Source organism: Notolepis coatsorum, assembly GCF_963971535.1.
Source record: "Notolepis coatsorum genome assembly, chromosome: 8".
Taxonomy (NCBI): Eukaryota; Metazoa; Chordata; class Actinopteri; order Aulopiformes; family Paralepididae; genus Notolepis; species Notolepis coatsorum.
Window position 1 is genome coordinate 21,099,991 of NC_140172.1, and position 17,826 is coordinate 21,117,816.

The 17,826-nt window shown below is 41.8% G+C and overlaps 1 protein-coding gene across 1 annotated transcript in view; it reads left to right on the forward strand.

Annotated features, from left to right (window-relative positions):
• Positions 1 to 776: 776 nt before the first annotated feature.
• The window catches only part of LOC311233355 (tropomodulin-3-like), a gene marked incomplete at its 3' end in the record, with an annotated part of 31,520 nt that continues 14,470 nt past the window's right edge, over positions 777 to 17,826 (forward strand). The window contains exons 1-3 of the mRNA XM_084320330.1: positions 777 to 993; positions 9,033 to 9,257; positions 11,989 to 12,145. Of these exons, the coding sequence (XP_084176456.1) occupies positions 9,132 to 9,257; positions 11,989 to 12,145 (283 nt within the window). The 5' untranslated portion in view covers positions 777 to 993; positions 9,033 to 9,131. The remainder of the gene's footprint in view (positions 994 to 9,032; positions 9,258 to 11,988; positions 12,146 to 17,826) is intronic.

Below are 17,826 nucleotides of genomic sequence, written 5' to 3' on the forward strand. Positions count from 1 at the left end.
CGTTCCTACATCCTGAACTATAGATAATCGATGTTGAATGGGCCATAGTAATGTCAATTTAGCAATACAATTTAAACAGTTATAGCCCTGCAAAGAAGGTAAACATCTCCATGGGCTTAAACTCTAACCTTAACCAACTTCGAAAGAGTGCCTAAGCTTAACACTTTCTCTGCCATGCTTATATCCATCAATGTTTGATCACTGGCAGTGATCAAACATTGATGGATATTATAAGCGTGGCAGAGAAAGTGTTAAGCTTAGGCACTCTTTCGAAGTTGGTTAAGGTTAGAGTTTGTCTTAGAGCGTGACGGCAAGTTCTTTCGATGGTTAAGCTTAGGCACTCTTTAGAATTAGAAGTTGGTTAAGGTTAGAGTTTGTCTTAGAGCATGGCGATAGAACGCCAGGTAGTTTGCAGGCTGTACGACGCGGAAATGGGCAAAGACACAGCTCGTCACGCGATTGGGCAAACATGTCAGTGGCCAATCAGAGAGCGTCAGTCAGTGGCCAATCAGAGAGCGTCTGCCAGAAATGCGGCTACGGAAAAAAATATCGCGGTCTGCCGCTGCCGGCCTGCGTGCAGCTGGATACTATTGGACGGAGCGAGTTACGAGGGGCGTGACGTCATCTAAAATGGCTGTGCATCACTGTTACAACTAGCAGCAAACGTTGCTACAGCCAGGCTGTTTACAATGCGGGAGCTTTTAACTCGCTTCTCTGGTACAAAACCGCTATCAAAGGACAAGTTAAACAACACATTTGTGATCGGTCACCGTCAACTCCTCCGTGCAAACATTATACTGACTTTTAACCCAATTGTGAACAAGATCAAGGGTGTTCCCTTTGTTGTGAGTCGGACCAGAGACATGTTGGATACAATTAAACGAGTCTCTTGCTAACGTCTCTGTGGCAGAACTGTACGGGACCAAGACTTCACATCTGGATCAAAACGTTCTTCTTGTGGAAACGGATCAGACTGTGGACACCACAACATCTGTAAGTACAATTATGTTCACATTGTTTTCCTCTTATTGCTCATTTCTTGCAGCAGCGGCTCGAAAGGAACGGTTGCGGCTCCTGTATGTAGGCTGTCAATAAAAAGACCCAGAGGAGTATAAACACTGTGACGCGCATCGTATAATAATTCAGTTCCATGTCCAGAATATGCTTTTATACTATTTATTCTTTCACTTAATGAAACACACGTACATACATAAACTAATACTGTTGCGATCTTGCGTTACTTGCGCACTTGCAATACTTGCAGTCAATAGAAAATATACACTCCCTGAGCTCACCCCCTCTCTCCTGAACTCACCCCCTCTCTCCTGAACTCACCCCCTCTCTCCTGAACTCACCCCTCTCTCACGAACTCACCCCTCTCTCACGAACTCACCCCTCTCTCCTCAACTCACCCCCCCCTGTCTCACCCCTCTCTCCTGAGCTCACCCCTCTCTCCTGAACTCACCCCTCTCTCCTGAACTCACCCCCTGTCTCCTGAGCTCACCCCCTCTCTCATGAACTCACCCCTCTCTCCTGAGCTCACCCCATTTCTCCTGAACTCACCCCCTCTCTCCTGACCATGGGGGACCCTGATGTAAACAAGACGAAAGTCTTTCTCTGGTCTGCATCCCCTTAACAATTGTATGTATTGAGCTGTACTGTACCCATAAATCTGTTAATAAAGTTTTCAATCAATTCAATCAATCAATCAATCAATCAAACCTCACCCTCTCCTGAGCTCACCCCCTTTCTCCGTAAAATGTTAAAAGGAGAATGAAATCCCATATGAATACTACTATTGCAGCCAAACCCCAGTGAACCCCACCACCTAAAGTGACAGTACGACTAACAATACAACACCATAAAGTTCAGCTCAACCCCATGTATAAATCATCCATTATCAAAACTCATTCTTAGTTAATAAATAACTAAATGGACATTATGCAACAGTGTATTATTTATTCAATTTTTTTTTCACAATAACATATTTCTCTGTCTAGGGCGGCTACGTGGCGTAGTGGGCAAGGCGCTCACCACGAATACTGGAGACGCTGGGCTTGCCTGTTCGAGCCCAGCGCTCCACATTGCTTTCAGTTTAGCTGGTCGTCCGTACTAATACACATTGGCCGTATTAGGGGGTGGGAAACTGATGGGTGGGGATCGGGCGTTGTGGACAGCGACTCCTACAGGTCGGTTGGTGCGCCTGCGCAGTAGAATCAGGAAGTGTCGGGGGCAGCGTGAGCCTCCCACGCGTTACTCCTCGCCACTGAGAGATCGAGCTGCGCAGGTGAAAAGATGCGACTGCTGTTACCTCAAGTACCGGAGGGGACTTGTGCTATGTATGACTTAGTCCACATTGCAGCCGGCTTGTGGGAGGCAAGAAACAGCGTCCGTGACCGTGACAGGGGAGGGTTGAATTGGATGATACGAAATTGGGATGGGAGAAAATATAGAAAATGGGAGAAAAAGTGGATAAAAAAAAAAAAAACATATTTCTCTGTCTACACCCGTTATGAAGTGATGCAAAGTACACAAATAGATTACTACAAAGTGTCCAGAGAGATAGAAAGAGATGAAGAGGAGGGAGGAGGTAACAGGATCACAAGACAGGCAGGACTTATGACCTTTTCCTACAGACCAGGCTCAAAAGACTCCAGCTAGCAGCAGCTACTGGGTAAATATATTTTTTTAAGCAAACGATACAGACTGAGGCCCCTCCAGCACCAGTCTCAGTTAATTACAGACTGAGGCCCCTCCAGCACCAGTCTCTCAGTTAGTTGGTACAGACTGAGGCCCCTCCAGCACCAGTCTCAGTTAATTACAGACTGAGGCCCCTCCAGCACCAGTCTCTCAGTTAGTTACAGACTGAGGCCCCTCCAGCACCAGTCTCTCAGTTAGTTACAGACTGAGGCCCCTGCAGCACCAGTCTCACAGTTAGTTGCTGTGCTTCAAGCAACAAGCCACCACTACCAAGCCGGCAACCATCAGAATCAGAAAGGTGTTTATTGCCAAGTTTATGTTTATTAGGATCCCCATTAGTCATCACCAACGTATTGACTATTCTTCCTGGGGTCTGCACAGATATATACAAATATGTAGTGGGATGCACCGAATGGGAAATTCTTGGCCGAAACCGATACCGAAAATAGGAAACAGTTGGCCGAAAACCGAATGCCGAAAGGCCGAAAATGATTAATATAAATATATATATAATGTATTTAATTTTTTTAGCTACCTGATTATGGCAAAAGACATGATTATGGCAAAACTTAACTTAAATAATATTAATTATCACTATTATGGGCCCATAAAACATGTATTCAGCACGTTTGAATGCATACATTAATTCCAGACTGACTGCTGAAAGATTGTACAATTTAAACATTTTCTCTTTGCATACAACAAAATGTGCATTAAAGTCAAGTGCATTTTCTTTTCTCTGTAGGATAACTACAACAAAGTGCATTCAGAACAAAGCCAAGGTGCTTTAAAACTGCATAAAGATCTGCATAAAGACACACAAACGAGAGGGATAATAGCTTATAGCAGACTTAATGATGTTAATGTAGTGGCTACTGTCATAATTCATGGAATTGTGGAAGGACTGTTGTATTTACTATCTCCCGTGACTCTTAGCGGGGGATGATGTAGCTTACGAGAGACGAGTGAAAGACGACCGGAAGCGTTGTTAGCTAGCTCAACGCTAACATTAGTTTAAAAGGTTTTAACCGCGACGGGCATATAGTAAAGGCGAGGATATAAAGCATGTTAAAGACTCATTTATTGGATGCGTTGCTCGCGGAGTTTACATAGAAACAGCGCGACTCCCAAGAGGAGTTAGTTATCACAGGCTGCAGAACGCAGGAAGAGCTGCCAAGCTGCTCACGTTATACGTTGCGCAAAGTTTGTAGCCACGTTTTGATTACGTCATCACAACACTTTAGGTTACTAACGTTACGTTACGTAACCCTGTTCTTTGACATTCTGTGATATATTTTCGTAGGGCTGGGCGATATGGAAAAAAATCATATCGCGATAACGATATGATAATTTTATTTTATTTCTCGATATCGATAATTATCGAATTGTTATAAATATATATAAAAAAAAAAAAAAAAACATTTTTTTTTTTTTTTTTTTAACAACAGATGTATGTTTATTTTACAGCAATTCTTTGTCATTGCCGCCATCTTTAGTGTTACATCCCCTCACACTTCAGTTCTCAGGCTGCAGCTGGTTTAAAAGCTAAAGTAAACCGGCTTCTCTGCTGGCTGTGGCTCCAGAGGAGTTGAACAGTTCTGGCTCTGCTAGTTTATTTTCGATCTTTTGGCGCTTTTTTGGTGGACTGTGACTCGTGACTGGAGTCTAGTTCTGCTAGCACACATAGCCTACTGTGTACAGACGGTTTCAAAATGTATTTTAAATTAGAAAGCAAACAAAATAAATGGACAAGAGAAAAAGAAATCTGAATTTGGTCAGTATTGTCATTTGGACAAGCAAAGCCATTACTTTAAGTTGCAGGCAAGAAAGACAAGTCTGTCCACTGTCTCTGGTTTTAAAACTGCCCTGTTGCAGGTAAAAAAAAAAAAAAAAAAAAAAAACGATTTTTCGATTTTTTTTTAAATTTCGATATTCGATATCGATTATTAAAATATATCGCGATATTTATCGTTATCGTTATATCGCCCAGCCCTATATTTTCGGTGCTAAAACCCTTTCGGCCGAAAGCCGAAAATATATTTTTAACCATTTTCGGCCGATCATTTTCGGTGCATCCCTACAAATATGAAACATTCAGTATAAATCAGTCATATATATCACATACATCAATACAAAATTAAACAAAAGAATGTCATAGGTGAATCCATTTCACCATACCTTTAAAACAAAAACAAAGTATACAGAAGAAGTTTGGATAACATGGCTGCAGCTACACTCATGCATGTGTAACAGAGGCAACTCGCCCCTGCCACGAATTCGACCATGCCTTGAGTGGGAGTCGAACCCCAGGCGTCCGCACTGCGGGCGACATCACAAACCGCTGCGCCAAGAAAGGAATTCCCTCCTAAGCGCTCAGTTTGTGTGCCTCTGGGGAGTGAGTTTTACACCCGTTACATTCACCCCCCCTAAACTCACACCACCCAAGGCATCCGGGTCTACGGCACCAGTGTAACAGAGGCAACTCGCCCCTGCCACGAATTCGACCATGCCTTGAGTGGGAGTCGAACCCCAGGCGTCCGCACTGCGGGCGACATCACAAACCGCTGCGCCAAGAAAGGAATTCCCTCCTAAGCGCTCAGTTTGTGTGCCTCTGGGGAGTGAGTTTTACACCCGTTACACATGACATATATTGATTTCCTTCCAGATTATGGCTCCTTTAATTTTCTTTTTGAAACTGTCCTTGTTTTCCGTCCGTATGATATGTAACGGGATCCTATTCCAATATGTTATGGCTCTATACATTGCAGTTTTCTGAGCTTGTCATGTCTCAGAAAGGCAATCTCACCCCTCTCCCGGGCTTCCCTCAATTTAGGGAGTAGCTCTTTCCTTTTCATTCTCACTGTGTCGGTGTAATCTTCATTAATGTAGATGTTCATCCCTCTTAGATTTTTGGCTCCCTTAAAACCGCTGATCTGTCCTTGAACCTCAAGAACTTCACCACTTCGGGTCTGGGTCTGGTGTTGTGAGCGGCTGGCTTCCCAGTGAGCTTTTCCTCGGTTTGCGCCCAGGTCTCCCCAGGCTCCTCACAGATGCCGTCAAGAACCAAGTTGCTCCTTCTCGATTGTCCTTCTGCATATTCCATTTTGTCAATGACGGCTGACAGGCCGTCACAATTTTTCAAGATGTCGGCTTGCATAGACTTACAATATACAGACTGTTTCACATTTTGAGTTTTCTTTCTTTGAGATATGAACGACTAACGCTTGCTATATCTAGGTCGACCTCGGTCGTTGCTATGTAAATACGCGGATGTTATTGAAAGTGTAACTATATAACGTTAATGCCACAAAACAATTGCCTTTGTTATCATAAGTAGCAACTTTTGATGCAGTAGTGTGTGTGTGGGGCGGCGCTGTTCAAAAGTGTCAACGTGTGGACCAGATTGACGCGACACAAGCCTCTTGGTCAAAACATCACGATATCCACGATACGTTTAAAAAGTGTATCGTTAGGCCTGCCGCGATAAGCAATAAATCGATTAATTGCCGCGATAATTAAAATGAATGCAATGATTTTGACGGGCGCGATTAATTGCTATTTGCGCGTTTGTTTTAATGAGGCGGAACCAGTGCCCCTTGTCAGTCACTCTCCGTGTGGGTTGGCCGCTGGCGTTACTACAGAGCACAGCACGGGAGCTCCGTGGGGCAGTAGCAACGCCACATATTTAGCTTACCTACATTTCTCAATAGTGTTGCTCCTTTTAACCAAGTAGCGTTATTTGTAGTGTAACGTTAGAATAACACAGAATAACGTTAATACAATTACATGCATCATTGTTTACAATGAACGGGTGGGGCTAGTCAAAGCACTGGAGACGGGGACAAGTTAAACATGAATTAATTTATTATAACGGGTCGTTTTCGAGTCGTGCTGCAGTGCCTACGCACCACAGCTATTCTATTATATACGGCTTTGACGCGTCCTCCTCATCGTTGATTGCCTGTAGTAGCTGCATCTAACGTTAGTAGCTAACGTTAAAACTAAAAAACACAACCAGACGAGACAAGTTGTCGGCTAGGATAATCGCAACAATACTTCCGGTCCGGTCGGTGGGCTTCAAAATAAAAGTCTTAAACCGGAAAAGACGGAGCGGTGGGCTTCAAAATAAAAGTTTTGGGAAATAAATTTCTCAATTTTTTTTTAACCGGTCGCAATAATATCGCTTATCGCGATATTTTCGGGGGCAATTAATCGCCCAGCAAAATTTGTTATCGTGGCAGGCCTATGTATCGTTAATGAACTGTACCCGATATTTATATAATATCGTCATATCGCCCAGCCCTAGTCCACACGCACACATGTGCATTCAGTGTTGTACAGTGTTGACATCTGACATCTTGAGAAAAGACCATGTTCTGCAATAAAAATTATTGAAGTGAGATGAACAGACTGCACTTTATTTTATTAGATAAAATATGTTGACAAAGTTTTACTTTGCAGGTGAACAAAGGTAATAAATCGCAATATATCGCAAAATATTAATATCGCAATACTCAGCATATAGCAATATATTTAGTATCGCAATAATATCGTATTGTGACTCAAGTATCGTGATAGTATCGTATTGTGAGGCCTCTGGTGATTCCCAACCCTAATTGATAGTAAATGTACTGAGGGTGGACATATAATGTTGATATTTAAACATAAAAAATACAATACATAATAAATGTATTCATGATCATCATAAAACAATTGTAGGAACGGTTTGGGAGAGGAAGGGGTTTTAGGTTGCATGTTGTGAGTTCCAAAAATGTTTACTTAAAGTTTAAAGCTCAATATATCAAAACATGGCACTTTATAGTGAACAGGAGGTCTATTTGTATTAAAAACAATAGATTGTACACATGTATACAGGGAACAAACTTAACTTTTTGACTTACCAGCCATTTGGCTGGTAGATTTTTTAAAGTACCAGCCGGGCAGATTTTTTACTAGCCAAAAATTATAAATAGCTTTTTAGTATATCGCCATGTGTTATTATTACATATAATACTCTCATATGCTATTTTCAATTAATATCATAAACAACATAAGGAATATTAGCATAATTTTGAGTGGACTGAAGGAATGAGTCGGCGTTAATAGTTTTAAATGCAAATAATTTATTGAAACATAGAAGTGGGGTCGGGACACACATTTTATTTCTATTTTTTTAACTGTTTTAACCATGAAGTGTAGCACTTTGGGATCCCAGTGAACAAAAAGTGCATTACAAATCCAATCTATTATTATTATTATTATTACGTGTGGCTGCCGCCCTGGCGGACATCTGTGCTCTACTGAGTGCACCTTTCTAGTCTAGAGAGAGAGCGCTGATTCCCCGTAGCTGAACAGGGTTGCATTTTGTCAACACAAGTTGGAACCCTGGAGGAAGCGATATAAGGAAACGAATTGCTCCGCTAATCGCTCATGTTGACCCCGCCCCCAAGTCGCTCACCGCTCACCTTGAATCGAGCGCTCCCCGCGTCACATCGCTCGGCAGATTTTTCTTTTTTGGAGCATGGTGTAAATTAGCTCAAACTACAACAGTCTACACCCCCTGGGCCCCTTAACAATTGTTTGTATTGAGCCACATTGTAATTGTACCCATTCTGCAATGTTAAATAACGTTGTTTATCCATTCACTAGCTCTATTAAGCGATGATAGCTAGCCTAGCCACAATGCTATGGTCGCTGCCATTAACGTTAGCATGTAAGCTAACGACAACAACAATGGCGTCAAAACTTTTTCTAACAGAATGTGAGTGACAAAGCCTGAACAGGATATCACAGGTTCACCCTTCTCATTGGTTGAAAATGACCTTCATGTTTGTACATCGCCATCTGTTGCTTTGGCATTGTACTACATCATGTATATTACATCAGTGTTAAACCACTGTGAGCGGCCTGGAGGGAGTGGAATGGAGCGAAGGAGAAGCGGTAGATGCAGTGTATTTTGTTAGCCGCCAGGTGGCGGGCAGACCTTAAATTCTAATCGCCAAAGAATAAATCTACAAGCCAGTGGCGCTGGGCGTCTAACTATTTTGTACCCTGTGTATTCATATAATATCGTCTCATATCGATCGCAGGCACCTGAATCGAATCGTATCGTATCGTGGCAGACTTTGTGATATCGGCAAATATCATATCGTTTCGTTATGAAACTGGTGATTCCCACCCCTAGTGTGTGACCAGAGGTCTAATGTTGACTGAGAGACCGCTATTGTGCTCTTGTTGTAATCACTCATTACCTTTTTAATGTGTGAATAATGTTTTTATTATGTTTTAAATGCAGCTAAACAAAATGAGTTTTTCTCTCATCTTCTGTCTAGGTAGCCTCTGGTTCTGAAGCTGGGATCCTGAGGAGCAGTAGACGTTCTGTTCTGCGTGTTGCTGTAGTAGTACGTAGCGAGCTAGCTGTAGCAGGGACCATGGCACTGTCCTACAAGAAGGACCTGGACAAGTACAAGGAGATCGACGAGGATGAGATCCTTAACCAGTTGTCTGCCGAGGAGCTCAAACAGCTGGAGCCGGCCCTGGAGGAGATGGACCCTGAGGTAAAGGCTCGGTACAGCTGCCTGGCACAGGTTTTTTTGGCACAGGTTTTTTTGGGTCTTGTGATATGATTTCAACTTTTCAACTCATGACCGCAAACTATAGATCCACCGGTAGCTTGCTAAATCCAACAGCTTGTCCGAGCAGAACTACACGCACAATATGAAGGCTTTGTAACCCTAAGGTTTATAGTAGGCAGCTATCAGTGTTTCCCTAGATTTGTTTTCAGACAACTACTGTATCAGTGTCGCCACAGACTAGGGATGTCATGATTTGAGATTTTGATGGTATGATTATTGTCTGAGGAAATATCAGTCTCACAGTTTTCACAATTTATTTAAAAAATATTATTTTTAGACATATGTATATATATATATATATATATATATATATATATATATATATATATATATATATATGGTATGGTATATAGCCCATGATATAAATATATAAATACAAATCTATCTTCCTTTTGAACAAAATAGATAGATCTCTGTTTCTGCATCAGGATTGTTGAAGATAATGTCAAAAAGAGTAGCCTATAACAGATTTACACCCCCCCCCAATGTTTCCCCTATCATAGCCATTAGTGGGCGTCATTAGCCAAGGTGAGCAGGGGGCAGAAGGAGTTAGAAAGAGGTTTGAAGGAGTTAGAAAGAGGGTTGAAGTAGAGCCATATGAAATCCGTTTTATTATTTTCCAAATTCCATTTTATTTTTTCCCAAATTCCGTTTTTTCCGTTTTAATATTTCAGAATTCTGTATTTTGCTTTTTATGCTCATTTTACCACCAGAAATAGTGTCTAATAAGTGGGAATGAATAAATGTCTACAATAGAATATGATATAACAGTCCATTTAATGTTTTTAAGTGCTGCAACTCAGAAATACAGTTACATTTTACACAATACTTTTCAAATAATATTGTGACAAAATAAAAATACACATTTCAAGTGTAAACAATAGATACAGCTAGCTACTACTGACATTATCACAATGTCAGTAGCTATAGCTATATCTATTTTATTGTGATGAAATATAGTAATGCATAATTTAGGCACCTTTAGTTTAGTTTATTTCGTTTATAAAGGACAGTGTATAATGACAATCGTTTGCATTAAACAAATGAATTGAAAATGGGGGACCCTGATGTAAACAAGACGAAAGTCTCTCTCTGGTCTGCATCCCCTTAACAATTGTGTGTATTGAGCTGTACTGTATTGTACCCATTCTGCAATCTGTTAATAAAGTTTTCAATCAATCAACCAGATCTAGCAAGAAGCTATCATTTCCATCTATAGTCCTATGTACTGTAAAACGTTTCATAGCTATTTAAGTTTATTTCGATTATAAAGGGCAGTGTATAATGACTCGTTTGCATTAAACAAATGGATGGGTGCACTAGATTTAGCAAGAAGCGATCATGTCCTAACGTTACATAACGGAACGTTGACAGAATTAGCAAAACACCTTATCGCCGGAGGCATAAAAGTCATTAGGATACTGCTCTGCTCTGAATTGAGGGCTTATTGGGGAATTTATTAGCTTCTTGACGATGTAAACACCGAAGCAGCGAGACGCTTGGGAGACTGCCTGTGTTGTGTGTAACCCGCTCTAGCGTCCGCCTCCCCGGTCGCGTGTGCACCAAGCGTTCCACCCAAAAACGGAATTTCAGTCCAGATTAGGCCAAATTCTGCAATATTCCACGTTTTGCAGTTGATTCCATTTTTATTGGTCAATTCCGCGATTCCGTCCGCGATTCCGTGAACGCGGATTTCATATGGCTCTAGTTGAAGCTGAGCAAGAGGCAGGAGTTAGAAAGAGGGTTGAAGGAGGCAGAAGGAGTTAGAAAGAGGGTTGAAGGTGAGTGAGAGGCAGGAGTTAGAAAGAGGGTTGAAGGAGGCAGAAGGAGTTAGAAAGAGGGTTGAAGGTGAGCGAGAGGCAGAATGAGTTAGAAAGAGTGTTGAAGGTGAGCGAGAGGCAGAAGGAGTTAGAAAGAGGGTTGAAGGTGAGTGAGAGGCAGAAGGAGTTAGAAAGAGGGTTGAAGGTGAGTGAGAGGCAGAAGGAGTTAGAAAGAGGGTTGAAGGTGAGCGAGAGGCAGAAGGAGTTAGAAAGAGGGTTGAAGGTGGAAGTTATTTGGTGGTCATGTGGAGAAATAAAAGACAGACTAATAAGACGGAAGGTATCATACTTGAGGAAAAACAGACAACATATTGTTCTTATCAGCATTTAACATCAAAGCAGCCGCCGTCGGTCCTCCAACGCCCCTGGCTCAGAGAACAGCTCTGATGTTCCAGGGGGGGGGGGGGGGGGCAGTTTAGCTCCCATCAACAGGCTGCCAAGTGTTTGTGTGTTTATTTGTGAGCAGAGCAGTGGAGTAGAATGAAATCTCTCCTGGGCTCTTGGAGGTTTATTTATTTTCCGTTTAAACAGAGGGGTGACCTGGCCAACAGGGTAACCACACAAACCCTGATGGAAAATGCTCAAACAGTGGTTGGAACACATTGGGTCTCATTCTCCAACGGACTTACAACAAAAAGGGCTTTCTCTTAGGGCCATTAGGGCACACACACCGGTTGTGCTTTCTTCATGGACTTAAAGCACTCCCATTTTGTGACAAATTTTGTAAACTCCTCTTAAAAGTATCAATTTAACACAGTTAACCAGTTAGTATATACTCTGAATATACATCTCTTTACCAACTAACTGTCCTGCTGTTTAACTGTCTCCTCCAGAATGCACTCCTCCCAGCAGGCATGCATCAGAAGGACCAGACGGTAAAGAAAGACACAGGGACCTACGACAGGGAACGACTGCTCAGCTACCTGGAGAAGGAAGCTCTGGAACACGAGGACAGAGAGGATGTAGTGCCCTTCACTGGGGAGAGGAGAGGTGTGTGTGTGTGTTAGGAAGATTGAGACATTACACTACATTCAGTCAAATGAAAACCTCTCGCATCCGTTGCTTTGAAGAAGGTCTTTGACTGAACGCTTGCAATAAAAAAAAGCGATTGTTGCATAGTGTAGATCTGAGTGTGGATGTTTTCTTCATTCAGTCAGCAACTAATGGCCTAATAAAAGCTCTTGCCAACAAGTAGATTGCATTTAAATTACTTGCATTTATAGCCGTGCACTTTTATATATAAAAACCCTGCAAAGCAAGCATTGTTTAATTACAGAGAATCTGCTAAATCCTGGACGACCTGTGCAGTTGGTCGGATACCATATTAAGTCAAGTTTAACTTCATTAATCCCTGTAGGGAAATGATTCTCTACACCCTAACCACTTAGGAGTATTGACAGCCACAGACAGACACCCGTGGGACCAACTTCAATTGACCTATCTCAAGCCCGTCCTCTTTTCTTGATCCTCTAATCGCAACCGTTGCTTCCAGTTGTCTGGGGGCGAGGGAAGCAACAGTTGTGATGGGAGGATCAAGAAAAGAGGGCAGGGCTTGAGATGGGTCAGTTGTAATGTCTCTACCATGGTCAAGGTCATTGGCAAGAGAGCTTAGCATACATGTCTTATAATATGCCACGCACAGCTTGGCTGACGAGGGTTCAGTCCAGCCTACTGTGTGTTGATAATTATATAGTCAAACCCACTCATTACCATAATTAATGTTTATAGTGAAGGTGTGTGTGTGTGTGTGTGTGTGTGTGTGTGTGTGTGTGTGTGTGTGTGTGTGTGTGTGTGTGTGTGTGTGTGTGTGTGTGTGTGTGTGTGTGTGTGTGTGTGTGTGTGTGTGTGTGTGTGTGTGTGTGTGTGTGTGTGTGTGTGTGTGTGTGTGTGTGTGTGTGTGTGTGTGTGTGTGCGTGCGTGCGTCAGCTGTAATTACTGCATTGTAGGGTGCAACGGTACACAGAAGCCACGGTTTGGTACGTACCTCGGTATTGGGGTCACGGTTTGGTACGAGTTCGGTACAACAGAAAACAAATATTTATAATAATTATCATTATATATATTTATTTTATTTATATATTATATTTATGATAATAATAATAATAATTATTATTATTATTAAATAGAATAGTTTTCTATAGGAAAAGTATGTTTATTTTTTTTATTTGATCAGCTGTGCCTGTGAGTCCGGCAATGTATGGGGCTGTGGCACTGCAGATTTACCCTACTCGAGTCCGGCAGGGGAGAATGTTGGTGTGTTTGTTGGTGTGTTCCATTGGTTTCATTTGGTTAACATTATTGGGCGAACAAGAAAACGAAAGAAAACTGTAAAATTGTAATGACCCTGCAGCTGTTCCAATGTAAATGTGCCTTTCTCCGTGCACTTTCGCCCGCTCTGAAGTCGGACTCTGTGTGCCCGGCCACGTGCACTGTTCTCGCACGGACCTCGCGAGTGCCTGCATGTGCGACTGGTGTGTTTGCGCTGTGAGGCGCATTCTTTGTATGGCTGCACGTACCGCACCGTGACGGCCGTACCGTAAATTCGTGGGACGAATACACGTACCGTTACACCCCTGCTACTGCATTGTGTGGATAGTGGGTGTTAGGACTGGGCGATTCTTGCTCAAATGTGAATCACGATTTTTCTCTCTAAGAATTGAGATCACGATTCTCTCACACAATTCTTATTTTTTCAATACAATTATTTATTGCACTCTTTCTTAAACAGACAACATAACATATCAAAGTGCTTGACTTAAACTTAAAAGTCTCTTGTAACATACAAAATAACTCAAGTCAGAATCTTTATCATTTAAAAAAGTTAAGTAAAAAGTTTAAAAAAAAATGAATACAAAAAAAAGGATTAAAAGAATCGTCATAATTTTTAAATTAGATTGCATAGGTCTACAATACATTTACATTTACAATAGGTCTATGAATCGAGATCACGATTTTATTTCGATTAAACGCCCAGCCCTAGTGGGTGTTGCAGGTGAGGTTTGTCCTTGGAAGAGAGACTGTGTGATAGTGTTGGCAGCTTGAGACGTGCCAGTGGCTCTCTGAGACTGTTTGGAAGAGAGACTGTGATACTGCTGGCAGCTTGAGACGTGCCAGTGGCTATCTGAGACTGTTTGGAAGAGAGACTGTGTGTTATACTGCTGGTGGCTTGTAGGGATTCGATTCGATTTTCATGTCTGAGTCGAATTTCTTATTATTATATATAATTTTAAAACATTAATATTTATTGAATTTTTTTATATAAAATACTTTTTTTTTATTGAACCAAACTATTCTTATTTAATTCCTTTTTATATTTAGAGGCAGCCTAATGGCCTAATTGATCTAAAAGATGCACATGCTACTGTTTCTGTTTGTTTATTAAAACCGATAGCCAATGCAATGCTGTTATTATAGGCTACGATGGTGAATGGTCATTTTGATTTATTGTCCGTCAGCTGAGCCGATCAACGTTCTGAAAAGATTATCTGAACTTCAGATTTTGAAGTGCCTATTTATGTGCAATACCCTTTGATTTTAATGATCCATTCTATTAAAAAGAATAACTGAATTGAACTGAAACAACATTTTAACTGAATTTAAACTGAAACAGAAAAGAACAATATATTTGTAATATAAAAAAAAAAATTCGGTCTTCACTCTTTCAGCTTTCCCCATCTTTTCTTGACCATTTTCACGATATTTCACGATCTTTGCGGAGCTATTGTATATTCTATATTATAGCTATGGAGACAATAGTATGGCTCATTTGACAGACACTATTTATAATAATAATAATAATAATAATAAATCAAATTTATATAGCGCCTTTCATAGAACCCAAGGTCGCTTTACAATCAGGACAAAAAATAGGGCAAGGAAAGTAGGGGGGGAGGGGGAAGAGGGGATGAGGGAAAGTAGGGGATAATGGACCTAATTTAATCTAAAACTAACTGATGGGGAAAGCCTTGGTGAAGAGGTGTGTTTTTAGAGCGGATTTGAAGGTGTCCAGGGTTGGGGCGTTGCGGATTTCGGGGGGGAGAGAGTTCCAGAGGGTAGGGGACGCCACGCTGAAGGCTCTGTCCCCAAAAGTCCGTAACCTGGTGCGAGGGATGGAGAGGAGACCTAGATCAGAGGATCGTAGGTTCCGGGATGGAGTGTACTGGTGGAGGAGATCAGACAGGTACCGGGGGGCGAGGGCATGGAGGGATTTGTAGGTGAGGAGCAGGAGTTTGAAGGTGATGCGGAACCTGACTGGAAGCCAGTGGAGATGGATGAGGGTGGGGGTGATGTGCTGCCAGGGCTTGGTGTGAGTGAGAACCCTGGCAGCTGAGTTCTGGACATACTGGAGCCTGTCCAGGGCTTTGCTGGGTACCCCGAACAGGACTCCATTACAATAGTCCAACCGGGAGGTGACAAATGAGTGGATCAGGGTCTCCGCCACAGAGTCTGAGAGTGAGGGTCGGAGACGGGAGATGTTCCTGAGGTGGTAGAAGGCAGACTTGGTGACAGATTTGATGTGGGAGTGAAATGAAAGTGTGGAGTCAAGGGTGACGCCCAGGTTACGGACTTCGAGAGACGGGGAGATGGAACAGCCGTCAACGTGGAGGAGGAGATCTCCAACCTTCCCGAGCAGTGCCTTGGGGGCCACAACCATGAGCTCTGTCTTTTTGCTGTTGATGTTATAGTCCAACATGTAAAAAAAAGTTTGTTTTTACACACTGTAGTTTGTAGTTTATTACACGCTAAACATCGCCCATTTCCAAAATAATCCAATCTTTTTCCATAGATCGTGAGATATGATGCGTTATATGCAATAAGCCCAAATCATTCTGGTTGATTGCCTGAAACACCAAATACTCCCAAATCAAAGGTATATACCATGTACATATGTGCCTTCACAAAATCATAATGCGATCGTTACAAAAAGCCTGGTTTAGGTCCGGTAAAATACGACACTGTGATCGTTACAGAAACATGTTTCAGGTTCGGTAAAATAGACATATAGATATAGACATACAGAATATACCTTACCTTAGCCAGAAGGTACTCCACTATTCGAAAATGATTTTGGTCAGTCATGCACACTAGCATCCAGCCTGGTGTTAGTGGAGTCTATAATCAATCAAAGCCTCTGAAGTTCTGCTGTTGCTGCTGTAAGTATGCAGTAAACATGTTTATTGTTTATTGTTTATTGTTTAAAGTTTTAAATTATCCCCATTAGCTGCCACCTAAGTGGTGAGCTAGTCTTCCTGGGGTCCACACAGAAAGACAACACAAAACACAACAATACATGAGATGCATATGACAATCACAATTCACTTAACACTTTAACTGCCAGAAGACGAGTTTAGGCGTCCTTCCCCGCCATGCTCAAGTTGCCGAAGACGCCGTAACTCGTCTTTGATATCAATATTTCAAAAATCTGTGATCGGATTCATATTTCCCATCCGCTGGCCTGAGACCCACCAAAAAGCCCCACTGAACCCTCTAGCGGTTCAAGAGCGCCATCTGGTGGCCGATCGGCGCAATCGCCAAACAGGAAGTTACTTGGACGATGTGCTGTTCACCCATATTACTTACGGGCACTCGGTATAGGTTCCGGCACTCTAGCTCGTCACAATACATAGCGATCCGTTGCCAATAACTCGATAAACAACATGATTTGGACGTATATACTATTATACAAGCTGGAAATGGACCGGATATTTTTACATCCCATAATGGAAAACTGTCTACCCCACGCTGATCGCCCAACGGCCCGTGGAGACTGGGGTGAGTTTTAGCGTGTAATATTTCCGTGTTCGACACTAACTGCTATGATGAACATTTGACCCACATTAGATGAATGGTATAACGCTGCCCACGGAATTATAAACGCCCCCTCGCCCATCCGGTCAACATCAGATGACGTGTAGTAACTTCCAGAAGTCCGTCCAGTTGGATTTTTTTATATCGCGCCGATTGCCATCAAACTGTATTTGATCATCAATATAATGCATTTGGGGCTATAAATCACGTTCTGGAGAAAGCTGCAGAAAGAGATGAAAACATACTTATACTTTATATCATATTTTAGTATGAATATGTGAATGAAAAAGTTTAACGTTCATACACCCTGAACAATACATATAGGACATTGAATGGGCCCTAATAATGGCAATTTAGCAATAGAATTTAAAAAGGTATAGCCCTGCAAAGAAGGGGAACTTCTCCATAGACAAATAGAGCTGGCAACCTATGGTATATCATGAATTTAGCCTTAGGCAATCAAAGTGTTAATTAACAATGGTAATCTAAAAACAGTAAAACATTGTAGACATCATTATAAACATCAGAATATTTTGATCACATATTTAAGTAGTGCATTCTCAGGTGGTATTTGAAAGACACTTTGCTTTTCAATTTACTTATGTTCAGTGGGCAGTTATTCCAATGATTGATGGCACGATAAACAACCGTCCTCTTTAACACTTTGACTGCCCAAGTTTAATTCATTATTAGTCCCTTGAATGCCCAAGGCCACTTCAATGTTAACGTTAATATCGCCTAATCTATGTTTTAAATTATGGCTATGTGTCTCTAATCTGCCCGTCGCATTATCAATGACCTATTTCCAGTCAACATTGTCAAAGCAGATTGTTTTTTTATCGCTTCATTTCCGTGTTCTACCA